Source organism: Diceros bicornis, chromosome 15 (assembly GCF_020826845.1).
Source record: "Diceros bicornis minor isolate mBicDic1 chromosome 15, mDicBic1.mat.cur, whole genome shotgun sequence".
In the NCBI taxonomy this organism is placed as follows: domain Eukaryota; kingdom Metazoa; phylum Chordata; class Mammalia; order Perissodactyla; family Rhinocerotidae; genus Diceros; species Diceros bicornis.
In genome coordinates, this window is record NC_080754.1 from 64,693,539 (window position 1) to 64,720,058 (window position 26,520).

General features: G+C 38.3%; 2 protein-coding genes across 4 annotated transcripts in view; one reads left to right on the plus strand and one right to left on the minus strand.

The window, feature by feature from the left end:
* GFM1 (G elongation factor mitochondrial 1) overlaps window positions 1-26,520 on the plus strand; it is a 48,168-nt gene that overhangs the window by 17,139 nt on the left and 4,509 nt on the right. For 2 of the 3 annotated variants that reach the window (XM_058556455.1, XM_058556456.1), the window contains exons 9-15: window positions 4,632-4,769; window positions 6,245-6,346; window positions 8,018-8,074; window positions 10,647-10,784; window positions 11,658-11,740; window positions 21,713-21,875; window positions 24,027-24,171. In XM_058556455.1, coding sequence (XP_058412438.1) covers window positions 4,632-4,769; window positions 6,245-6,346; window positions 8,018-8,074; window positions 10,647-10,784; window positions 11,658-11,740; window positions 21,713-21,875; window positions 24,027-24,171 — 826 coding nt within the window. Of the gene's footprint in view, window positions 1-4,631; window positions 4,770-6,244; window positions 6,347-8,017; window positions 8,075-10,646; window positions 10,785-11,657; window positions 11,741-21,712; window positions 21,876-24,026; window positions 24,172-24,698; window positions 25,643-26,520 lie in introns of those variants that run through there. The other variant, XM_058556457.1, reaches the window with a different exon arrangement.
* LXN (latexin) lies at window positions 11,662-17,561 on the minus strand. Its single transcript, XM_058556458.1, has 6 exons — window positions 17,346-17,561; window positions 16,159-16,221; window positions 14,878-15,055; window positions 14,439-14,575; window positions 12,355-12,417; window positions 11,662-12,097 (listed from the first exon to the last, which is right to left on the minus strand). The coding sequence occupies exons 1-6, from the start codon at window positions 17,472-17,474 to the stop codon at window positions 11,999-12,001; spliced, it is 669 nt and encodes a 222-aa protein (XP_058412441.1). The 5' UTR covers window positions 17,475-17,561; the 3' UTR covers window positions 11,662-11,998.

The following is a 26,520-nucleotide window of genomic DNA, read 5'->3' on the forward strand; positions in this document are numbered from 1 at the left end:
TTCACCATTGAATATGATGTTGGCTGTGTGTTATATATGGGCTTTATTATGTTGAAGTACTTTCCTTCTGTACGCATTTTATTGAGAGCTTTTATCATAAATGGATGTTGAATCTTGTCAGAGGTTTTCTGTTTTGAGATGATCATGTGATTTTTATTCTTCATTTTGTTAATGTGGTGAATCACCTTGATTGACTTGTAGATGGTGAGCCATCCTTGGGCCTGGAATAAATCCCACTTGATTGTGGTGTATGAGCCTTTTAATGTATTGTTGTAATTGATTTGCTAATATTTTGTTGAGGATTTTTGCATCTAAGTGCATTAGCGATATGGGCCTGTAGTTTTCGTTTTTTGTGTTGTCCTTGTCTGGTTTTGGTATCAGGGTAATATTGGCGTAAAATGAATTAGGAAGCGTCCCGTCCTCTTCAATTTTTTGGAAGACTTTGAGAGGATAGGTATTAAATCTTCTTTGAATCTTTGGTAGAATTCACCAGCCCCGTGGCTTAGCAGTTAAGTGCGCGTGCTCCGCTACTGGCAGCCCGGGTTCGAATCCTGGGCGTGGACCAACGCACCGCTTCTCCGGCCATGCTGAGGCTGCGTCCCACATACAGCAACTAGAAGGATGTGCAATTGTGACATACAACTATCTACTGGGGCTTTGGGGGGTAAAAAGAAGGAGGAGGATTGGCAATAGATGTTAGCTCAGAGCTGGTCTTCCTCAGCAAAAAGAGGAGAATTAGCATGGATGTTAGCTCAGGGCTGATCTTCCTCACACACACACACACAAAATAAATAAATAAATAAAACTGTTAAAAAAAAAAAATAAGAATTCATCAGAGAAGCTATCGGGTCCTGGACTTTTGTTTTTTGGGAGGTTTATGATTACTGTTTCAATCTCTTTACTTGTGATTGGTCTATTCAGATTCTCTATTTCTTCTTGATTCAGTTTTGGGAGGTTATATGAGTCTAAGAATTTATCCATTTCTTCTGGTTTATCCAATTTTTTGGTGCATAGCTTTTCATGGTATTCTCTTATAATCCTTTTTATTTCTGTGGTATATGCTGTAATTTCTCCTCTTTCATTTCTGATTTTATTTATTTGAGCCTTCTCTCCTTTTTTCTTAGTGAATCTGGCTAAGGGTTTGTCAATTTTGTTTATCTTTTCAAAGAACCAGCTCTTATTTTCATTGATTTTTTTTTTCTATTGTCTTTTTATTCTCTATTTCATTTATTTCCACTCTGAATTTTATTATTTCCTTCCTTCTACTGACTTTGGCCTTTGTTGTTCTTCTTTTTCTAATTCTTTTAGGATTAGTGTTAGATTGTTTATTTGAGATTTTTCTTGTTGCTTGAGGTAGGCCTGTATTGCTATTTAGTTCCCTCCTAGTACCACTTTTGCTGCATCCCTTAAGCCTTGGTTTGTTGTATTTTCACTTTCATTTGTCTCCAGGTGTTTGATTTCTCCTTTTATTTCTTCATTGATCCAGTAGTTGTTCAGTACATGTGGTTTAGTCTCCACATATTTGTGGCTTTTCCAGCTTTCTTGTAGTTGATTTCTAGTTTCATAACAATTGTGGGCAGAAAAAAATGCTTGATATGATTTCAATCTTAAATTTATTGAGGCTTGTTTTGTTTCCCAACATATGGTCTGTCTTTGAGAATGTTCCATGTGCACTTGAGAAGAATGTGTATTCTGCTGCTTTGGGGTGGAATGTTCTATATATATCTATTAAAGTCCATCTGGTCTAGTGTTTCTTTGAAGGCCACTGTTTCCTTGTTGACTTTCTGTCTGGGTGATTTATCCATTGGTGTAAGTGGGGTGTTCATGTCCTCTACTATTATTGTGTTGCTGTCAGTTTCTCCCTTTAGGTCTGTTAATAGTTGCTTATATACTTTGGTGCTCCTATGTTAGGTGCATATATATTAATAAATGTTATGTCTTCTTGGTGGAATGTCCCTTTTATCATTATATAATGTCCATCTTTGTCTCTTGATATCTTTTTTGGCTTGAAGTCTATTTTGTCTGATATAAATATGGCTACACTTTTCTTTTGCTTGCCATTTGTTTGGAGTATCATTTTCCATCCCTTCTCTTTGAATCTCTGTTTGTCTTTAGAGCTGAGATGTGTCTCTTGGAGGCAGCATATTGTTAAGTCTGGTTTTTTAATCCATCCAACTGCTCTGTGTTTTTTGATTGGTGAGTTCAATTCATTTACATTTACATTGATTATTGATATGAGGACTTAATACTTCCATTTTATGTTTTGTTTTATGGTTGTTCTATATTCCCATTATTTCATTTTCCTTTTATTTCTGAGTGCCGTTTCAGTTTGATGGTTTTCTGTGATGTGTTTCCCAGTTTCCTCTTTTTTTTATGATTTGTGACTCTGCTCTGATTTTTTGTTTAATGGTTACCATGAGGTTTGTATAAAAGATCTCATAGATGAGATAGTCCTTTTTCTACTGATGGCATCTTATCTCGATTAGCCTAAGCAGGTTCCATCCTTTTCCTTCTATTATTTTGTTGTCACAAATTATCTTTTTTTGTGTTGTGAGTTTGTTACCAAATTGAAGTGGTTGTAGTTATATTTGATGCTTTCTTTCCCTTTTACCTTTATGTTATAATTAAGTTTACTAAGCTATTCTGTTAGAGAGGTGCAATTTTCTGATTCTCTCTGTTTATCTCCTTGCTCAAAGCTTTGTAAACCTTTGTTTTTTTGTTTCAGGTAGATGGGCTCCTGTCAACATTTCTTATAAGGCAGGTCTGGTGGCAATGAATTCCCTCTGCTTTTGTTTGTCTGGGAAAGCCTGTATTTCTCCTTCACATCTGAAGGATAATTTTGCTGGATAGAGTATTCTTGGCTGACAGTTTTTATCTTTCAATGTTTTGAATATATCATTCCACTCTCTCCTAGCCTGTGGAGTTTCTGCTGAGATACCTGCTCATAGCCTGATGGGGGTTTCTTTCTAAGTTATTTTCTCTGGCTGCTCTTAATATTCTGTCTTTGTCATTGACTAGGCAGTGTTAATAAAAAGTGCCTTGAAGAAGGTCTTTCTGTGTTGAGATAATTGAGTTCTTTTAGCTTTATGGACTCGTATATCCAGTTCCTCCCCCAGGTTTGAGAAGTTCTCAGCTATTATTTCTTTGAATAAGCTATCTGCTCCTTTCTCCTGCTCTTCTCCTTCTGAGATACCCATTATCCTTATGTTTCTTTTCCTACTTGAGTAGGATATTTCTCCATTTTTTTTTCTTTTTTTAAAAATCTTAGTTCTCTCTCCTCTACCACCTGAATCATTTTTAGATTTGTGTCTTTGAGCTTGCTAATTCTCTCTTCCATATGGTCTGCTCTATTTCCAATGCTTTCTTCTTTATTTTTCATCTCATTAATTGTGTTCTTGATCTCCAGAATTTGTTTTTGTTTTTAGAGTTTCAATTTCTGGTGAAGCACTCCCTTCTGTTCATTAATTTTATTCCAGAGCTCATTGAACTGTCTCTCTGAGTTTTCTTGTAACTCACTGAGTTTCTTCATGTCAGCTATTTTGAATTCTCTGTCAGTTAGATCGCAATCTTCTGTGACTTCAAGTTTGGTCTCTGGAGAGTGGTTATTTTTTTTGTGGTCTACTCTGTTACTGTAGTTCTTCATGGTGTTTGATGAGTTGATCCTCTGCTGGTGCATTTGTGGTAGTAATCCCCTTTCTTATTTGGGTAAGGCTTTGTTTACTTTGATTCTGAGCTGCTTCTGGTTGTATTTGAGAGCCTGCACTTTCCACCCTCCACTGCCTCTGCCAGAGGCATCTCAGTGCCCTCTTGTGCTGCTTGTGCCTCCAAGGTTGCTGCTGCCTTGCTGCTTACGATGTCACTGCAGTCTTAGATGTTGCCACCAGGGTCACCAGGTTGGGAGTACTTCTGCTGCTTCCGGGGTTGCCTCGGTCTCGTGTTCTCCCGCTGGCTCTCTTTGGGCTCTCTGTGGGATCAGCTGCTCCTGCCACCTGCTCTCAGGTTATCTAGGGGTGCTGGCATACTGCTGCCGGGGGCACTAGGTTCATGGGTGTTGCTGCCACTGATAGGGTCCCAGGGTCTTCTGTGCAGCTCCCACTGCTGGTAGGGCCGGTGTTGGGAGTGCCACCACTGGAGGCCGAGTTACAGGTACTGCTGTGGCTCCTGAAGCCTCAGGTCACAGGTGCCACCTACCACTGCTGGGGGAGGGGTGGGGGCTAAGCCACGAGTGTGGCTGCTCCTGCAGCGTCTGGTCTCCAGTACCAGTGTGCTTTTTGAAACCTCAGGTCAGGGTACCACCGTCAGGGGTATCTGCGTTTTGGATGCAGCCCTTGCTGCTGGGGAGCGCTGGTATTGGAGTCGCCACCACTGGGGGAGGGGACAAGGACTGCTCCCCTAGTTCCACTGCCTCCCAGAGGTTCAGTTCATCATCTTCAGATGTATAGATGTATGGATCTCTCAGGCATTCTGGTGTGCTGTGCAGAGAGTCCTTTGTTTGTCCTTCGATGTCCTACGGGTTGTAACTTAGAGGGGAGAGATACAAGTCATTCTGCCATGATGCTGACATCACTCCTAATTTTGATTTTTATGTTTCTTTTTGATTTTTTCTGCCCTTACCCAATCTTGATTTCTAGGCAGGTCGATTTGGACAGTTAACTTACGTTCGCAATTATCAAGGAGAGTTGAAGAAGGGTGACACCATCTATAACACCAGGACAAGGAAGAAAGTGCGAGTGCAGCGGCTCGTTCGCATGCATGCTGACATGATGGAGGCAAGTATGGTCATTGCTGTGAGGTCAGAAATTTCTCTAATCCATGTGAAATAGATCTACCTTCTTGGTGTCCTGAACCCCATGAGAAAATCACTTCTAGTTGAACATGTTTTCCTGGCTTCCTCCTTTTTAATTAGCTGTGCTACAATTCTGATAGAGCACTTTGCTATAAGCTAAATCAGCAGATGTTAAGAACACATTCTAAAACACTATTTATGAGTTAGCTGTATTTCCTCAATGACCAAGGTTAAGGAGAAGGGACAATTAGTTCCCTGAGACTCAGAACACAAAATTCAGCCCTTTTCTCAAGAGCTATTATTACGAAGAGTATAATAGGTTTTTAGGACAGTGGAACTGTGGTTCTCAAACCTAAGTGAGAGTAATAAATTCACACATAATTTCCCACATTATTTAGTGGATTTACATTCTGAAATATGGCAGATGTGAAAGCTCTTTTGTACCCTAGGGCTTTGTATTCATAAGACCAGCCCCTAGAAGGGCCCTATTGATGTTGGAATCTATCTGAAGATTGAAAACCTCTCAAGGTCTGGTCTGGAAGATAATCTTTGGCTTATGGCTTGAATTGGCTCTGAATCTGTCCTGGCCTTCTGTGGTCCTTAGGGTTAGGCCTTGTCAAGAATACCAAGTAGGTGAGGTTGTCTTATACTCTCAGCTTTTCCCAGTTCAGCTCTATATTCCTGGAGCAATTTAGTAGTCTAAGCAAAATCTTGACATTCAGAAATTTAGGGTGGCAGCATTGCTATTTTCTGAGATAGGCAACAGGGCGCAGGCTTGAGTGATTAGTGATGTCACAGCTGTTTCATGGCCCAGAAGCTGGGAGATCTGTACAGTTGTGTAACCGTTAAAGAAAGACACACACTTGCTCATTCATAGCCACAGCTGTTATGAATGAACTGTTAATATAAAAGGACAAAAAGTAGGAAGCTTAGGGGTACCAATGCTTTGTTCTTAGAGTTCCTGTGTTTTCTTAACTGCTTACATCTGTGCAAAATTAAGATTAAGTACAATGGGCTCTGTTCACCTTGTTTTCAAAACTTCCTTTGCAGATTTTCCTTCTATGCCTTTGTTATTCACATCTCATTGTTGGACTGTGGCAGCGCATACAGTACATGCTTTTTTAATTCCATAGAAATAACTTTAGAACTGTGAAGCTCTGTGTTCTGTCAATACTGCAGATCCTCCAAGTAATGAGGCCGGATCTCTGAGTTTCCATTTAAAGTAAAATCTTGTCGATTGAGATGTGGTTTAGATAAGGGCCCTGTTTAAGGTATGTCTTGCCATGGTTGATTGTTGGTGTTGCATTGGTTCTGGCTAATTCATTCTTTGTAGAATTCATGGTGAGACTCTGCCCTGTTTATTTATGGACAATGTGTTTATTGTGCAGTTATTTTCTAGTTACTGTGTCCTGATTTGTATTGCTTGCAAGTGTCACTTTGTGTTATTTCTTTATTTAGGATGTTGAGGAAGTGTTTGCTGGAGACATCTGTGCATTATTTGGCATTGACTGTGCTAGTGGAGACACATTCACAAACAAAGACAATAGTGATCTTTCTATGGTAAGTCATTTAATTTCAAAGCTATTTATCACTTGAGTTGCAGAAGTCTGTTTTTATGTAGTACATTTAAGACTTCAGAAAAACAACCACTGAAGTTTTCATTGAGTGCCACAGGCATCAAGTATAGATGGGCTGTGGCTCTTTAAATGTCAATTAGACAAGTGTTCTGTATAAACAAACTTATCTGGTTTTCCTTAGTAAAATCATTGCACGATCCTCCAAGGTTTAGCTTGGAGGGAAACTCTCCAGTAGATACACCTGGGCTGTGTAGCTCTGACTCCTCTGCCCTGAGATCTGCCTCCCCATTTTGGGTGCCTCTCTAATAGCTGTCTCCATCATCAGGCTAGTCCCAACGGAGTGCTCTTTCCTTGTTAACTCAGCAGCCAAAGAGCAGACCCTCAATACCCCAGAGAACTGCTAGACCAGACTCTAATGTTTAGGCTAGACTTGGGGATAACAGAACAGAACGGAACCATGCTCTGAAGGCAAGATGCAGCTAGACAGTCCAATTTACCACATGCAGCCTGCCCTGTGGAACTCGCAGGTCCCTTTTCATCAGTCAGCGACCTTGAAGGGAAGAGCATGCTCGGGCAGTTGCTGCGTCGAATCCTCTTCATTCACTTCCCTTTATTGCCCCTATAGGAGAGCAGGCTCTCCTACAGTGTAACCATTTGTTCATGAGGGTGGTCCCTCCCCTGAATTCAGTAAAGAAAGCATATGAGTACTTAGGGGATAGGTAATTTGCAGTGAAGGAATTTACAATGAGTCGTTTGTGTAAGAACTGGTCCAACCCTACCAGATGAACACTATAATAGCTCCTGTATCCCATGATGAACTCACAATTTTGTAATTTAGTTTTTGTGTATAAAATATTCTCTAATGTCTATGGTTTAAGAAATGATTTAAGACACTATAAAAATAAATAAATCTATACAAGTTTTGGGGATCTAGAAAAAGGGAAAGTTTTATAAGTATTATTGATAAGCCCTTCTCTAAATACCCATCACTGGCAATATGAAGGGACTGGAGGTGTGAAGCACTCAGGCTTTGAAGCAAATCGACCTTGGTTAGAGTCTCTCCTCTGCCCTATACTCCCTACTGGCCCTTGGCCAAGTTATTTTATCTTCTTTCTAAGCCTTTAATGATTTTATTTGCAAAATGGGAAAAATAATATCTGCCTCTCAGAGTTGTGATTGATTAAGTGAGGTATCCTATGTATAAAAAACTCTAATGGCTTTTCTCTGTTTCTCTTATCAGTGATTATAGTATATTTTGATTAAATAAAGTAACTTATCAGAAGATAGCAACAGCAAATGTAGCCACCAACCCATAAGAATTCCACATCTCATCATTTGGATTCATTATAATGGTTATGTTGAACAAAGGGTCAGTAAAATTTAAGGGTCTTCAACAGTTAAGTAAATAAACAGATACTTTATTTTTGTTATTTTGAGAGGGAAGAGATCATATAAGTGGACACTGTTATTTATTTATTAATTAATATATTTATTTAGTGCAAAACAGACCCAAGATATATGTTGTCTGGCCTAAAGATGTTGCCTAGTGTTTGTCCTTTGTTCTATTGTAAAGTAGAACATTAAAATTAATTCATCCCTGACCCATACGTTGCTATATTTGAATTCTTCTCTGTTTTTTTAAACAATATTTTAGGAGTCAATTCATGTTCCTGATCCTGTCATTTCAATAGCAATGAAGCCTTCTAACAAGGTAGGAGTTTGATTTAATGCTCATTATATTACAATAAAAACTTGAGCTCTTTTTTATCTGTCTACATAATGCACAGTATCTTGTGATAACCAGCAGTCTTATGGTCTCTATTTCCTCTTTTGGTATTGAGATCACCTTTCAAAATTTCCCAGTCTGTCGGTAGTAATTACTCCTCAGTACATTTGAAGAAGTTGATAGTATTAAAAGTATTCACGAGACTGTGCTTTATAACTTTTTACTGTGTCATTGGCCCCAGAGTGGTAAGTGTGACTTGCTAGCTTCAGACTGTACAGGGATGGAAAAGGGGAAGCAGGAGCATTTGTCCCAAGTTGTAGGAAAACCTCACTGTGAAGTACTCTAGAATATCGCACAGATTAATTGCCTCATGAATTAGAATACACCTTCAGATTCAGGTAGTTATTAAGTAAATGTCTGATTATAACAGGGAAAGCCTACAAGCTGTTTTTCTCACTTTCAAATATAACAGTTTTATGATTGGATTTGATGTCATTTAGCTTTGTACAAAGCCAAAATTGCTTGAAGAGGTTCTGTGTTCATATTGCTTGCCACTGGAAATAGTCCTCATCTTGAACCATAATTTGTTTATTTCTTAAGTTGCCTGGACATTCATAACAATCATGTTCATATGGTATATTGAAATGAACTCATTCATGCATTGAGTGAACGTTCTCTGACCTCTTGTCATCTGGGAACTGTCAGTTAAGAACATATTCTGATTTATTGTCTTGTGGATACATTAACAGCTACTACTTCATCTATTTTGAGGAATTTGAGATTTTCCAGACATTTCTCATTATAGAAAAGAGAATGTTGAGGTGACAAGAAACGTTGAATGACTCCATCTCAGAAATTTGAGGAAAGATGAACCTTACACCTTACCACACAGATGCCACAGTTTGTTCCAAGTGCTTTGCTAAATTGTTTGCTTGTCCCTTCAGAATATGCAGGGCTAGAAGTTAAAGATAGTATTTCTTCATTCCTAAATGCAAAGTTTAAGTAAGACATTTAACTGTGGATAGTTCACAATAATGGAGGGAAATCAAATGCAATATCCAGAAGATTTTTTGGTGTCTCAGGATTGTCTGCTTGCTGGAGTAAATGAATTTAAATCAAATAATGAAGTCATTGCATAAAGCTGTGAATCTCAGTAGTGGAGGGAGGGATGATCTTCTAGTAAGTTGAGAGTTCCTGGCTAGTGCAGGGAAAAAGGAAAAGACTTTGGAGAGAGACTAACCCAGGATTCAATCCCAACTTTGCCACACACTAGCAGTGTGGCCTTGAGCAAGTCATTTGACTTCTCTGTACCTAGTTTCCTTACCTGCAAATTTGGATAATTCTATCTTGCAGTATTATTGTTAGAGTCTGAGATAATGTATACAAAACACATAGCACAGCTCCAGCCACAGGTGATAGCTGTTAATACTGATGATTCAGGGTGTGTTAGTTTCCTATTGCTACTATAAGAAATTACCACAAACTAAGTGGTTTCAAACAGCACAAATGTATTATTTTACAATTGTGTAGGTCAGAAATCGGACACAGTTCTTAATGGGCTAAGATCAAGATATTGGCAGAGCTATGTTCCTTTCTGGAGGCTCTAGAGGACTATTTCCTTACTTAGATTGTTGGCAGAGTTCAGCTCCTTGTGGTTGTAGGATTGGGGTCCCCTTTTCCTTGCTGATTGTCACCTGAGGGCCATTCCTAGCTTCTAGAGGCTGCTCACCTTCCCAAGCTTGTGGCCCCCTTCCTCTTTAATGCCAGCAACAGCAAAATGAGTCCCTCTCATGCTTCAGATGTCTCCTCCCTCTTCTTCCCTCTTTGCATCTCTCCGACCTACCCTTCTGCATTCTTCTTCCAATTTTTAAAAATGGCCCATGTGATTACATTAGGCCCACCCAGATTATTCATGACAATCTCCCCATCTTAAAGTCTGTAACCTCGATCAAATCTGCAGAGTCCCTTTGCCATGTAAGGTAATATTCAGAGGTTTAGGGGGATATGGGCATATTCTTAGAGGGCCATTATTCGCTTACCCTGTAGGGAATTACATGTGAGGAGAATACAGGTGCATCACACCACATCCAAGCAGATTGCTTTGAAAAGGAGAAGTCTCGGGGGGGCATTTGCCTTACAGTTGGTCTTACCTGTCCTCTTGAATCTACAATAGCATCTGGGTAAACATGCTGATTCCTTCAATTATATATAGGATTTCTAAAATATAACAGTAATACAGATGCTACTTTCTGCTTTATGGGCAATTTTCCACAGATGGACAGTTTTTGTCAATATAATAGGAAAGGGCATAGAGTTAAGTCTTGGACTCTTGGTTTGTATCTTGATATGGAAAGACAATTCTATCAGCTATTCCCTGCTCTCTTGGCTGTGTGGTATCCACGCTCACATATTAAAAACGTGTGGCCTAGGAACTAGATGGTGGATCATTTTTAATTCTTAACTGCTTATGTATTTGATTTCATTCAGTAAAGTTTGTTCAGCAGTCTCATTGCTTATCATGCTTATTAAAATGTGTAATGACTTTCTTTTTTTAAAGAATGATCTGGAAAAATTTTCAAAAGGTATTGGCAGGTTTACAAGAGAAGATCCCACATTTAAAGTCCACTTTGACACGGAAAGCAAAGAGACAATTGTATCTGGAATGGGAGAATTACACCTGGAAATCTATGCTCAGGTAATGAATAACAAGGAAGTTAATTTAAACTCTGTTTATGTCTGTGTTTTGTTAAGAGTAAGTCAGTAATTCTCAGTCTAATGACCATAAACTAATATTGGTTCTCCAACCTTCACTCTGGTTTGTATTCAGATACAGTATACTGCTTCCTCTTCTATGTGTTTTGATCTCTAAATCTTTTTATTTGTAAAACATTGCAGGCTTCTAGAATCAAGGCTCAGGGGATTTGCAGGAATACCATCCATCCATCCCCAGGTCATGGTTAGCTGGGTCACTTATATCCTGGCCCCAGCCTCAGGGAGACAACCTGCTGAGAAAGTCAGCCCACCAGTACCCACTCTCCAGGCCACTTCTTGCCTGTTTTCTTCTCAAGTCAGTACTTGAAGATCATTATTATTATAGATAAAAGAGTGGCTAGATGGGGCCTGTACTTCCCTAGGAAAGGTCTTGTGTTTATATGAATGAAAACAAAAGATTTTTGTTTTCAACCAAAATAAAAATTCTGGTTGTGATTGTATCTTTGAAGTTGAGATAATAGAAAATTCTGACAACAGATTCATATGCTATTCCAGTGAATATGTAGTAAGATGGAATAAAAGTGAAGTTTCAGTGGATAGATTAATTGGAGGTAAGTGTAAATTAATCAGAATAAATTAAAATTCATTTATATAAAATCCGTAAAAACAGTTTGTATTGTTTAATATCATGTATCTAATCCTTGTAAGATACTTACATGATTTAAGACATCAATTGCTTACCGGTTGTATTTAAATGAATGCTTCTAAAGTAGTTAAGATTCTTAGGAGTTTTCTTCTTTCAGTTTATTTTTTTAATTTAAATATACCAAAACATTATCTTCCCTGCTCTTTTTAGAGGATGGAAAGAGAATATGGGTGTCCTTGTATCACAGGAAAACCAAAAGTTGCTTTCAGGGAGACCATTACTGCCCCTGTCCCGTAAGTATGCAACACGAACACCCTGTGAGGCTGGAATTGAAGCTTTTTATTATGGGATATACATAGCACTGTTACTGTTAAAAGACACTTGTACATTGTGACACTTTATTATGGAAGCTGTATAGTACTGTAATCGAGACACTTACACTAAGTGATACATTGGGATTTGTTTGGCCCCTTAAGCTAGATATCAATGAAGACTGGAATACACATCATGAATAAGCTTGTTTACACTTCATCCAGAGTTAGGGTCTTCATTTATTCCAGTTGTGCTTCCTTTGGCAGACGGCTGTTATGTTTTACTTTAGTACCATATTGTGGGTGCCAGAGAACTTGCATTTGCCAGGGAATAATCTCCTGCAAGCAAGGAAACTAATACTATGATAAAATCCAGAAAACATTTAAGAAAACAGAGTTGGATTTATATTTTATTAGAGACAAAACAGTCCTAATAAAGAATAGCACAAAACACATTAAACTGCTACCAGTATAATATACTCAACTTGGTGCCTATTTGCATTTACATGAATTCTGATTTAAAGTCAAAATTAATAAGGCATACTGTGAGTACAAAACAAGTCTCAATTTTCAAATAAAGGTACATGATACTTCACCTGAGATGTAATGTCATGAAGTAGAATGGTATAGTCTAACTCAATGAAGTCATCATTTCTTTGCTATAATAAAAAATAAAAACCTGGTGTTTAAAACTTAATATCATTGGCAAAAATGATACTTTAATTTTAAAAATCAGTTTCATTAGTAGATGATTATAATACTTCCACTTCAGTAGAAATAAAAATTGAATGTCATAATTTATTTAGCCTGACAGAAAAGCTGTTCTCTTAGAAATAAGTTTTTTTTCAAACTACATTTTAAAATCATGATTTTTCATTTGTTACTCCAAAAGTCATTTACCCTTTCTGTTTTGGTTTCTGGGTTGTGGTAGCTACTTAAGAGCATTACAATCTATATTTTGTCATTTAAGATTCCTTAGTGTTTCCATTGTTCAGAAAAGCATCACCTAAGGGATAAACTAGTGAAATGAGTGTTTACATTAAAGGAAACCAATTTTATAACAGAAATTCTTTTAAAAAAATGAAAATAGTAAAATGTAATGAATGTAGTTATCTGATTTTGTAATTAAAGCTTCGATCTGTGCTGCTTATTGCTTTGGGCATATAAAGTATTTATGCTACATCAGCTCCACAGAAATACTGCATCCATATAGTTTAAAACCACGCTCATCAGAGGTTTGCTGTACTTACACAAGGCTCTTTAAGGCTTAGAATTGGTATATTGAAACAAGCCCTAGACTCCCAGGGGTGCCACAAGCTCCTATGGCTTCTTAGGTTAACTGTGATTATAAATGTGGCCCCAGGGCCAAATAAAAGTATCCTATTCTCTCCTTATAGTATCTTGAAGTAATCCTTTCTTTGAATATATCAACAAAGAATGTCCTTTAAAGATAAGGTAAAAATCAGTAAGGTTCCTTACATGTTGGATCTTAATAGGTAAAGATATATAATATATATAGCCTGAAGCAGTGGTTAAACCTTTTTGTTGAGATTTTCAGTAATGCTTTAAAACTACAATTTGGTGAAGGGTTACAGGAGTTTTTCTTTCATGAAACTACTGGCACTGTCCTCTGCATATTTTACTATAAAAACATGGTTTGAAAATCATAATTATGATTATATAGGCTCTGTAACCTGGACCAGTTACTCAATTATTTGAGGCCTTAGTACGCCTATAGGCATCTTGTAACCAAGGTTGATGCCTACAAAAATGCATTAGAAAAAGGCTCTGTTTCTTAAAATGTTGTTTGTAATATTTATGCTGGGTATTTGGCCTTACACTCTGAGTATTGTAATCGGGCATCCTGCCCTCCAGTGCCCATAGGCATCTAGTAAGTGGGTGCAGAAGCCTGTGGAGTAAAGGTGCTCCAGTTGCCTGGCAATTTGTTACCAACAAGCTGAAACCAGTCAGCTGGAAAGTCCTTTTCTCTTAACAGAGCTGACTAGAACTGTTTGTTGTGGTTTGTTTACATTCTCTTTTTCTTGTTTTCCATTAGATACTAGTTGACGTATTATTTTCTTTTTAACCTCTTAATAAAGCTAAAATCAAAGATTTGATTTTTATCTCTTTAACGTCCAGAAAGAGGCAGTTCAGAATAGTCATATCAGACTTAAGAAAACCAAGGCTAGCAACAAGTAACATATGAGGCTGTAAATTATGACTAAATGGATTATAAAAGAAAATCATATACAGCAAGCTTCACAAATCCTGAGATGCCAATATTTTTGTTCCCTGGGGCTGATCCCTGGGGAAAAATTGCCAGCCATGTCTCAGACTACCTCTGGCACCACCTTTTCAGTAGAGGAAACAAGCAGAGGCAAGTGTCACTCTTGCATGGCTATAGCAATTTGAACAAATTTAGGTTGCCAAGGGGAATAATCTATATTAAGCTGAGCACAAAAACTGAATGCAGAATTATTTATAACTCACAACTTCACTTTCTTGAACCTGCAGCTTCACCTTCCCCAGCCTTGGCTATCACTGACCTCTCCTTCACATTACTGGGCTCACTGTTTTAAATACAAAATGACTAAAGGGGCATTATTTATCCAATCATGAATTATAACACTTTCAGTAAATATTAACCCTGTCAGTAGTGTATTTTATAGAAATTACTTACCACTTGCTTGACAGTTTGAATTTTTACCATTTTATACCATGTGTTTTCAGTAGAATTCTGCCATATTATATAACCACCGGCAACCCAGGCTAAATGTCGAACTGGCTTCATTTCTGGAGATACGTTTCCAAAACTGTCTAGTGAGGGAAACATTTATATAATAAATGGAATTATTTTATATATAAAGTATTAACCTTTTAAAAAATCTAAATTCTAAGTCTTGTCTTAGTTTCCTTCATACATGTGCAGAAAATAATTTAATTAAGCCATGGATCTATAAAGTTTCCAAGGCCTTTTTTTGTTGAATTAGATTGGTAATGAATGTTTTTGCAAAAGCCAGTATATTTCCAACATAGTGTTAACATAAATTTTGAGCACAGATAATTGATACTGATCTTAAAGTTGAAAAAATATATTTTTCCATGCCATATTTATATACCTGGAATATTTTGTGCTTCTAGTGGTTCCTTCATGGACTTGAGTCTTTGATAAAATGTGTTATCCTCTTCATCTGGGTTCTTTCCAATTTCTCCTTCAAATGTGAAGTTAACTTCTGGTGCAGTATGTTGTCCCATTGGAGGGTAAAGTACTTCTGCTGTGCAGTTCACTGTAACTTGCTGTTTGAAACATTTGGCAAATGATCTTTACATGTAGATGGCCACTGATTACTAATTATTGTGCTCTGAGATATAACATTTAAGGCGTTGGCCCCCTAATGGTGTTCTTTCAGACTTGACTTCAGAGTAATATTCCAGCGGTATCCAATGGGGATGGCCTAGTAATTTTCTTAGAGGTATCTAAAATAGATAACTTATTTTATAACTTATAAGGTCTCATAATCCTATAAATTCATCTTAAAACTTTAAATATATTTCAGTATTAATGGGGTGTCCATTTGCAAGGCCAGATTTTAGTCTGACTTTATATACCAACTCCAGACTCTGATTACTTTTTAAGTCTTTCTGTTACTCTTCTTCTCTGCTCCTGAAATAACAGAAATTTTCTCAAGCTCAAATACAGCAAACTGTACCCAGATGTAAAATGAGAAGACTGTAGCATTGGTTCTGCTTGGTAAAGATGGCTGTCTGGCAGCTCAAATGCCTTTTAATGAATCTCCTTATGTTAGCCTGTATCTCTTCTGAATTATGCCCAACAAAAGGGCAAGCCTTTTTTAATTTCAAGATGGTTATGGTACAAATTGCAGTTCCTTTTAAGTTTGTCTCGTTAATAATTTGATAGGTGTGTCATTTTAAAAAATTTCCCTGCCCCATTACTGCTCTGAACACGGTGCTATCAGTTGGCCATTCTATTGCTCATAAATATCTAAAAGCACTTGCTTTCTTTAAATAAAAGAAAATCAAAAACAGAATGAGAAAGGCCGACATAAAAATGTGATGATGATTGGAGAGTAAATTATTTCACTTGTTCATATTAGGCATGAGTTCAGACTGCCCTAGGAGTATATAACATTTTTAAAGGGAATTTATTTGAACTGAAGTATATAAAGTCTGTTTTCTAAATAGCTCAATAGAAATACTTCATGTATCTCAGAATATACAAAAAGAGTAAAACTGACCCTTGTATGGTCATCATTTTTTTCGAGGCAGGGATTTCACAACAGCTTTAAAAGAAAAAAATTAATCCTATGATTTGATTAGCAAAGGTGCTCGGGAATATTTAGAATCAAATTTTATTTAATAATAAAGGATGTTTCACTTACTTTTTGGATAATTTCTTCCACAGAAAATTTAAGGTGATACTTATGTCCTCTTCCTGGAATATCCTAAAATTAAGAAAATGTGGTGAGTTATAACAATAACTCAATTCTTTGCATTGTTAGAAGAACCCATTCTCATTTGGTTGCGGGGCTTACTGGGAGGGGTAAATGATTAGAGTCTTAGGCTTTGAGAAATGCATGTCACCATGTATGTAACATCTAATTTAGTAGGTTGTCTATCAGGTTTATTTTGGATGAGAACAAAAGGGTGGGATAAAAGCATATATAAGTAAAATGAGTTACAATTAATTTTCACTCGTCAGAGGACTTCAACCTCTGGGTCTGTGATCCTGAATCTCTACATAAGAAAGCTTGAAACAACCTTGAATTCTAAAGATGACAAATAGGATACACCGTTGAAAAGATTTTTCATAAAGCCCTATGAAGCTGAATTCCATTTTGAGGCAGATTAGTACAAAGTGGTTAGAGATGTTTGTGCTTGTATATTAGTGGACCTGCAAAATGATACTTTAACAAATTTTATAACGGTAAGACAAACATTTAGGTATTTCACTTTTCAATCAAGATACAATTGAGAGTTTATGCCTAATTGTTATCTGGTGCAGTTTTGAAATAACATCTGCTTCCTGTCAGCACTTAAAGACTGTTAGCAGTTAAAGTTATGTCAGAAAAATAAGGGGCAACGTCAAATCCATTAGATTTTAGGAAAATGGAAACAAACTTAGTGACTGCTGAGGCCTTAAGCATTTAATTCAATCCTTTAGCCAGAGGGAGCACATCGTTTATGGCAGTCAGTGGCAGGAGTGTTTTGGTGGGTAAAGCGAAGCTTCAGTCCACAATGCTTTTATTCTCGGACTTTGGTTGTCAGTCTCTCACTGTTTCCCCCTCCATTTTGGTCAAAGGATTGTTCTTAAAATTTAGGCAACGAAGAATGGTTTGTAAGACAGGAGCTTTTGTTGGTCCAGATTGGAGTAGTCAGTAGGAAACGTAGTAGCTAGCAGATCCTACAGGTTTCACTCGGGGAAAGGGGAGAACGCCGCCCCCAGTGAGAACATTCTCCCCTTTCCTTGTACTAGTGCCCGTGAAAACTGTCGATGCGTCTGCCTTCCCGTGAGACCACCGTGGCCGCGCTGTCCCCAGAGAGCGGCCCCCGCCCGCCGCCGACTCACCTCCATGCTGGCCTGTTGGACGGTCTGCACTAGAAACACCTTGTGCGGGGTCCCCTGCTGGTAGTTGATGCAGCTCTCCGCCACCGAGGCCGCCCTGGAGGCGGGGTAGTGGGTCGGCGGGATTTCCATTCTCGGTGAGCGGCGGGGCAGCGGGAGCCTAACGGGACGGTGCGCCGCCCGTGCAGCCGCTCCGGTGCCGGGGCGGGAAGGTCGGCGGTCAGCAGCGTGGCGCCGGCGGGGCGGGGCCGGCCTTCCTCCTTCCCTCCCTCTTTTAGGGTTCAGGACGCTGCGCCGGCGCTGGCTGCTCGACGGGCTGTCCTGGGGCCCCGCCCTGCCCCGCCCTCGTTTACTGCCAGGTTTCTGCGAGCGGAGCCGCTCCTTTCAGGCGCGAGGGGTGCCGTGTGGGCAGGGGCTTCATCCTTCCTTTTAGTAACCTTCCTGGAAGTGCGGGGAGGGGCTTTCTGGCCTTGGCATTTATGGAGCGTTTCCTCTGGGGCCTCCGGTTTCCTCTCCCTGGAAGGAGTCTGGTTGCTTCACTTGCGGAGCGGAGCACGACTTCCTTATACACCACCCCCGGTGTCAGGCACGGGGCAAAGTGCAGGGGAGCGCCAGGTCCTGCGGGATTCCCATCCCTTCCTTTCCCTTCCCATCGTGAGAGTCCGGGAACAGGCTTGTTCATCCCCAAGTTTTGGTAGGGTTGGACCAGTTCTGCCCGAGACTATGAGACTGCAAACTAGCATTAATTTGGAGGATTATGTAATTTGGATCAGGAGAGATTAAAAAAATGCATCTACACCCCTCTCGCTTTACTCATCTTAAAAAGATGAAGTTTTGGTATAACACCATGCTTCCACTTTTCTGAATCACTTAGAAATTTTTACTTCAAGGATTAATACATGCTTAAAAACTTATACATGGGCCGGCCCCGTGGCTTAGCGGTTAGGTGCGCGCGCTCCGCTGCTGGCGGCCCTGGTTCAGATCCCGGGCGCGCACAGAGCACCGCTTCTCCGGCCATGCTGAGGCCGCGTCCCACATACAGCAACTAGAAGGATGTGCAGCTATGACACACAACTATCTACTGGGGCTTTGGGAGAAAAAATAAATAAATAAAATTATTAAAAAAAAACTTATACAAAGCCCTACGTTGAGGTAGCTTCTAACAAATCAGGAGTTTTTAAAGGTGCTTAAGCAGGCGCAGAGGTTTAGCAGGCAGTGCATTTCCACTCTCTAGATTTCTTAATTACTTTCTTGTGTCACCTTTAAAGGAACTGTTCTTTGGATTTGCTCTAGATCAGGAAGACAAGGTTTCTTTTCATTAGATGTATGACCAAACTTCCCCTTTATTTAGCTTGTTGGCTTGGAAATAAAGATTCTTTGTTCTTTTTCTCAAAATGGATTTTTGAAGGTTCTCCGAGTAGACATATATGTTGTGGTGGTGCTTTTTTAAAAAAAAAGTTAACAAAAATGTATTTGTAATGTGTTGTTCTCCTCAAATACCCTTTTCAATTTATTTGTAAATAAAGTTTTTCTGTGAAGTAAGTAGCTTTTTAAAAATAGTAAGCAGTAAGGCATTTCCCATCCTTTCTAGTTATATTAGCCAACAACTGAAGTAACTGGAGGATGAAAGGGTTAGTTTCTCTTCTGAAGGCTTTTTCTAAAACATTGAAGGTTTTTCTGCAGGGGGAGGGGTGAGTCCTTCATCCATCAGCCAGCCTTTTGGGTTGTCATTGTATCTGTGTGCATGAATTGTTTGAATTATGTACTCCTTTGATAGTGTCCAGGAAAGAGTGGGTGAGTACCTTCTGGTGACACAGAAAGAGCTTTTTGCTGATAATGAAATTTTAAAGTTTCCCAATTAGCTAGGTAACATCTCCTGTGTTATTACCAGTTAGAGTTGTGAGAAGTACAATATGAGCTTCCTGGATGAAGTCACCATTTTGAAGCTTTAGGAATACAATTACCATCTCTGTAGGTCAAGGCTAGAAACAAAGGTTGTGACCTATCAGGCATTTACTAAAAGAATACATACTAGTTTAGGTTCTTTTTAAAATATAATTATTACATTAAAAAATGTAACTGCCTATTTAGATGTTAAATAAACAACATTTAGAGACTCTCATTCCTATATTTGAGTGCTTGAAATCTTAGGAAAGCTTCACAAACGCTTACTCAAGAGATCATTATCCTTAAACTTGAATAACGTGTGGGTTACCCTGAAAGTAACAAAATTATTATGGGTCTCTGGCATCGGGTAAATTAAATTATTATAATTTTATGTAACTGTATGAACATAGAACTAAGTAAAAATGCCGCTGGCTTGCAACTTCGGCACGACTATAAAGTCAAAATAAATCTACAAAATAGAGATAAACAATAAAACCATCACAGTTCTAATTAACATTAATTTTAATGTGAGTGATGATGTTTTGCCAAAACTAAATTGCCTTTCACAGCATGCGAGTGGTCTGACACAGGGGCACTGGTTCTTTTACTTTTCCGCTTGGCTGTTAGCTGCCTACCACGTGGTATCTTCGTTCTCCCACCTCTTCTCTCTTGAAGCTACTGTAAAATCTATCTGCGTGCAGTGCCCCCTAACGGCTTTTGAAGTGAACGCGTTATATGCAGGTTAAGTTAGTTTATATTCTTTTTATTAGCTTTCTAGAAAAATGTTTGATGAAGAGCATTGGTTTTGGTGCAGATCCTGGCTCTGCCGCTTAATAGCTGTATCACATTTGGCAAGTCACTTAGCTTCTCTGACACTCAGGTTTCTCATCTGTAAAATGGTGATAAAAATAGTACCTACTTCTTGGGTTTGTGGTAAAGAACAAGTAAGACAATCCATAAAAAGTATTTAGCACAAGCCTGGCACATAAGTGTTCTGTAATTTGGCATCCACTTGACTATAGATTCAGACATGCTCCCTGAAACTGAGTGGATGACTTGTTTGTGAGTTGGTCCTCCAGAGCAGTGCTGTCCACTAGAACTTTGTGCAGTGTCCCTTACAGTAGCTACTCTCCACATTTGGCTGTTGACTACTTGAAATATCACTAGTGCAACTAAGGAACTGAATTTTTAATTTTTGTTTAATTGAAATATCCATGGTTAGTGATTACCATATAGACAGCATATCTCGAGTATGCTGTATAGATGTTATATTATTGTCAAATTGAAAACAAAACTTAAAATGTCTCAGAGAACTTGTGTGTCCCTGAGGATATGTCCCGTGGACCACAGTTTTGGAATTCTGTCAGTATCCTGTGGGATTTGGCAGTTGTTTCTCTTCTGCTTTCCTTCTCTCAGTTCTGATAGCTGTTTTTTCCCTCCTGGGAAAATTAACCCTCCAGCACTTGTTTTCCCAGCCCATCCTGAGGCTCTTGACCACTGGAAGATGATTGAAAGACAGTTCATCCGGCATATTCACACTTAGGCTCTTTCAAGTGCTCTTCAAATCTGCTTATTTCAAGCTGGCATCTCCTACCAAAATTGATATTTACTTTTTAAAAACCATTCACAGATTTGTATGCAGGATCACACACTCATTAATGTCTGTTTACCTGCAGTTATCTGCAGACAGTTTGAAAGCAGCTGGCCTGTTCCATCTTACAGTCTTGAGGAAGGTTTCAGTTTCAAGGAAGAAATGCTTTGCAAACAGTAGATACTCGTGAAATGTTTTATCAATGAAATAGTAGCCTGTGTTTAAATATGTTTAATATGTATGTAAAATGCTTATTCTATCCTATTTATGTTGCCATTAGTGGTTTCATGTAAACACCTGTGCCTATGTAGCTGTCTGAATGACTGACTTAGTCATTCCATTTCGCCATTAATCATTTTCAGGTGCTCGTTATTCCACTTGAAGCTCCCTTGTCTTGAATTGCCTCAGTCTATAATGTCCAAGTAGTAAAATCAAATAGGCACTATCGGAATAAATGACCTGCAGAGCTCCTGTTTTCAGCTGACTCTCCTTGGTTGTAGAGATTTAAGGAGAGAACACTGTTGCAGGCAAGGGAGGCATTCCAGAAGAAATGGGCAAGCTCTTTAGAATGTAGGTCACCAGAACAGGAACCATAGGCTGTTTATTTTAATTACTTAGCTTTCATTTTTCTACTTGTGAGATTCAGAATTGGCAGAATTAAAACCATGGATTACTTTGGTGGTGTACCACATCCTCACCTCCAAGTAAGAACAGAAAGGAGAGGATTCCTTTTTAAATAAATTTACAGTAAGTTTGATAGCAGGGCTATCATATTCAAAGGAAAAAGTAAAAATGATGAAATGTGGATTTTCATTTAAATTAGTAGGAGTTATTTCGTTATGGTAACTGCATAATACTTTGTTGATTTTTTTTCTTCCTAAATCACTTTCAGGTTTGAGTTTACACATAAAAAACAGTCAGGTGGTGCGGGCCAGTTTGGAAGAGTGATGGGTGTTCTGGAGCCCCTGGACCCAGAGAACTACACTAAGTTGGAGTTTTCAGATGAAACATTCGGGGCAAATATTCCAAAGCAATTTGTGCCTGCTGTAGAAAAGGTAAAAAACAAAAAAACTTTCTTACATTTTTTAAAATCAAAAACAGTTTATAAGATGTCAAATCATATTTCTATCACATTGTCTTCCATGATTCATTTTAGTTATGATCAGGCTTCTTTATCTGATTGTCAAGCTTTCCATCTGATTTAGACTCTTTAATTCATTCAGTTCAAGAGCTATAAATATATCCTATGACAGTGAGGGGAAATGATTCTGTTTCTTAACCAGAGTTGTTATATTTCTCTTGATAAATTGAAGCTACTTCATTGATTGTAATCAGCAATTGAAATTTGTAGTAGTTGTGAGGGGTTTATGAAAGTTTTAGGTGTACTATTGTTAATTGAGTGATCATTTGTTAAGATTCCTGACTCTTGGGTGCTGCAATCCTCCCTGCTCCTGATTAATGTGCTCTTTGGTAAGTCATGGTGCTCAAAGCCAGTGTCTTCATTTGTAAACCAAGAATGAAATACTTAAACCTGAACCCATCACAAAATTGAGGATCAGGTAAGGTTCTGTGACATTTCTTTGGGAATTGTGAAGTGCTTTGTACATTTAAGGGGCTACCGTTTTCTTTGCTTTCTAGGTCACTGGTTTTAAGAATGTTGTAAACCTTTAGCAACTGTCTATTTTTTCTTTTCCCTGAGGAAGATCAGCCCTGAGCTAACATCCATGCTAATCCTCCTCTTTTTGCTAAGGAAGACCGGCTCTGAGCTAACATCTATTGCCAGTCCTCCTCCTTTTTTTTTATCCCAAAGCCCCAGTAGATAGTTGTATGTCATAGTTGCACATCCTTCTAGTTGCTGTATGTGGGACGCGGCCTCAGTATGGGCGGAGAAGCGGTGCGTCTGTGCATGCCTGGGATCCGAACCCAGGCCGCCAGTAGCAGAGCGTGCGCACTTAACCACTAAGCCACGGGGCTGGCCCCTGTCTATTCTTATAGATTGAGGTTTTTAATGTTTTTCTTTAAGCTTCTAACTTAGAAATCTTTATTAACATTGTAATTTTGGTTTCAGTTGTGGTAGCATTTTTTGTGATTAGCATATTTCATTCATTATATTTTATTTCAAGACAGTATTTTGTCATTTACACACTTTTAAATTATCTTCTGCTCTCCAAAATTAGTGTAGGTAAAGGAGAGCTTGGCTGTTCAGCATGCAGAGTTCACAGTTTTGAAATCTCAGAAATATATTGTACTGTATGTGTAGCCATATGATTCTTTTTTTTTTTGGTGAGGAAGATTCACCGTCAGCTAACATCCATTGCTTGAGGAAGACTAGCCTTGAGCTAACATCCATACCAGTCCCCCTTGGTTTTTTGTATGTGGGATGCCTCCACAGCATGGCTGATGAGTGGAGTTGGTCCGAGCCTGGGATCCAAATCCGCGAACCTGGGCCCCCGAAGCAGAGTGCACGGAACTTCAACCACTCAGCCACGGGGCGGCCCCCATGTGATTGTCTTGCCAAGAAAGACTAACTTGAATTGTAGGAGCTCTACAAATATTTAAGTGACTGAATGAAAAAGAATTGCAGACTGATCAAATTATACTCTTTAAATATGTATAGTTTATTGTATATCAGTTATACTTCAATGAAGCTATTCTTTTAAAAAAAGAATTGCATTTGGACAAATGAAATTACCTTTTAATTCTAGTTCTTACTGACACTTGTGTGACACTAAAGCTGTAGTGTAGTAGTCTGCCAATGAGGCAGGGCAGTGATAGGTGCACAGTGGGAGCTTACGACACAGCTGTTGAATAAACACCAATTTCGATGGAAGTTTTCTTGTAGGGAGTTCCTTAGACCTGCCTTTCCTCTGTTTCCTCCTTGTGAAATTAAGATCATGCTGTCTCTAGAAAGGTTATGAGAGTTAAGTCAGTCCTGAAGATGAGGTTACGAGAAAGTGATCGTTAGCATTCCCAGCATCACTTGCAGACCAGCTCATACTTTTAAGTAATATGCTTTTCCAAGGGATTGCTCATCTTGATGCCACATAGTAAAGCTGTTCAACTTTTTTAAACTTTTTTTTCGAGGCGTGAAGTATAGCATTCATAAAAATGTTAAACTTCTGAACACTAAAATGTGTGTGAGTTCTTGGTAATTCACCTGCAAGTGAAATCCACTCACTCCAGAAGTTGTGTTCATTCACTGACAGGGGTTTTTGGATGCCTGCGAGAAGGGCCCTCTTTCTGGTCACAAGCTCTCTGGGCTCCGGTTTGTCCTGCAAGATGGAGCGCATCACATGGTTGATTCCAATGAAATCTCTTTCATCCGCGCAGGGGAAGGTGCTCTTAAACAAGGTACTGTCTGTCCTGGTCCCTGCCGCATCACTGTGTGTGTTTTCCCTGGTAGACCATCAGAGCCTCAGAAGGCGGCACTGTGTTTTAGTCCTCTTCCCGCAGAGCACTAGGGAGCACACCAGGGAACACAGAAGGTTCTGGGCAAATATTTATAGAATCACAGTGAGGATAGATTACTGTGTTCTCTCTCTTAAAAAATTAAAAGCCTACCTTGTTCTCCTAAATTATGTGGTATTTTTCATATGTTTAAATTAATAGATTATCTGTAAGTTCGTTTTTTAATAGAGAAGATAGAAATGCTCAGAATTCTAAGAAATAGTTTAAAGAGACATTTACTACAGTCGTGCTATTTTTGGTGACTTATTCAGATGTCAGGAAATCAATAAATTTGTAATTTTTTCATGTATGACATTATAGGCTTTTAAGCATTTTGAGAATGTCAGAGTATTTTGAAAGAATTCAGTAAGCCTTGTTCACAGTGCAGACTTCTTGCTAAACTGCTAAAATTGTCAACCTTTTTCACACAGAATAATACGTGTATTAAAACTCTGATGAACCAGAACCCTGAGCAATTGCAAATACGTCTGACTCATTGCTTTTAAGAGAGAAAAGCAAATGACAACACAGTAGTTTGACATGAGGCTTATCAACAAAGGAACTTCAAAGTTGTGTCCTGAAGCCAGAAAGTTCATTCTCTTTCTCATGTCTTCCATCTCTGTCATGTGGTAATTCATTAGTAGTGCCCAGAAGCCTCTTTACACAGGAGAATGATAAGATGATTCACAAACGTTTCAGAAATACTTTCGTCAAAGAGGGTCAAAATGGACAGTGGAAAGTTAGGTCAATCATAATAATTTCCTAAGCATTCTGTAAATCAGGATTTTATTGATTCTTTGTGGGTTTTGGACTTTCTGTTGTTTCTGGTCTGTTTGTGTCTGTGATCAGATGTGGGGCAGTGGTTGGAGGGGGTTTCTCATTCCTTGACCAGGTTGCTAATTCCTTATTTTACTTATTTACCTTATTTAAACTAATGGGAGCCATTAGTAATTTGTATTTTAGTTTCTCGATTGTAAAAAGGAGAGAGACTACTCCATTTTCTTTATGTCAGCTGTCTATTAAAAAAGCATTTGAGGGGCTGGCCTGATGGCGTAGCGGTTAAGTTCGGGCACTCTACTTTAGGGGCCAGGGGTTCACGGGATTTCAAAGCATTTGAAATCTGTGCTCTAAAAATCTTGTCACAATCTGAAGATTGTGTTAATAGGAAAAAGGGAAATAAAAAATAAGACTTTATTAGGCATGATTCGGATTGAAACACCTGCCTCTTGCCCTCTAAGTATTTACCACTTTAATAAATCTAAACTGACAAATTAGTTGTAATCACTTCATATTCTTTTTTTCAGCTTTATTGAGGTATAATTGAAAAATAAAATTGTAAGATATTTAAAGCATACAACATGATGATTTGATAAATGTATACATGTGATACTTTTTTTTAAAACTACAGTTAAAACAAATTAGTAATCACCAATTGTTTTAGGCTGGTTCTTGACTGGAAATTGGTAGCTTTCCTGGAGATAAAGTTTATATAAACTGAGATAATTGGTATGGTTATCAATTAACAAAGAGTCTCGTTCTTTTTAATTGCTCTTATATGAAATATAAATAAATATAGATGTATATGCCCATAATATACACACACATATCCATGAAAAAAGTCTGTGTATCTGTGAATATTAACTAAACAGATGAATATGTACCATTTAGTTTTTAGTTATTTAAGCATACAAATATTGAGTAGGATTAGTTGCCTGGCAGGTGTGCAAAGGAAAAGCACTAGCTGATGACTGAATTGAGAAGTGTTGAGGTTTTTTATGCCAGATGAACAGGTGCAAATAAGCAGGGTGCTAGCATGAAAAATGGATTACTTTGCTGTTTCTTCATCTGATTCTTATTTCTCCGTGATTGAATGACAAAAGTATAAAGGAGCGAAAGGAAATTTTTGCCAAGCTCACTAAGAAAATGAGCTTTCTGTGCATATACCTCCCTTGAATACCATATGAGAGTTTTAGGATGAAAATGTTGGTGAATGAGCTTAGTATCAGAATAGCTTATACTTATGAGCTATTTTCTGTTATCAAAATTGGAAGGAAAATAGTTCAAATTCTCATGTATTTTTTGTTAAAAAAATGAAAACTGAAACTATGTTCAGTCACAATTTAAACTTTGTCCCTGAGATTAATCAGTGATGTAACTAAAACTGAATTGTGAAATTTAATGTTCTTTCTGGGCATGTTTCACCTTGTGGATGTGACTGTTGCCATCATTTTTTATGGCCAGTTTTTAGAAAGA

Coding starts and splice junctions, on each gene's coding strand:
- LXN (XM_058556458.1), bottom strand. CDS start 17,474: ATGGAAATCCCGCCGACCCACTACCCCGCCTCCAGGGCGGCCTCGGTG. Junction 12,418..14,438: donor TTCAAACTGTCAAGCAAGTG/GTAAGTAATTTC, acceptor TTTTTATTATAG/CAAAGAAATGATGACTTCAT. Junction 12,098..12,354: donor TTCATGACATTACATCTCAG/GTGAAGTATCAT, acceptor CCTTGCTTGCAG/GAGATTATTCCCTGGCAAAT.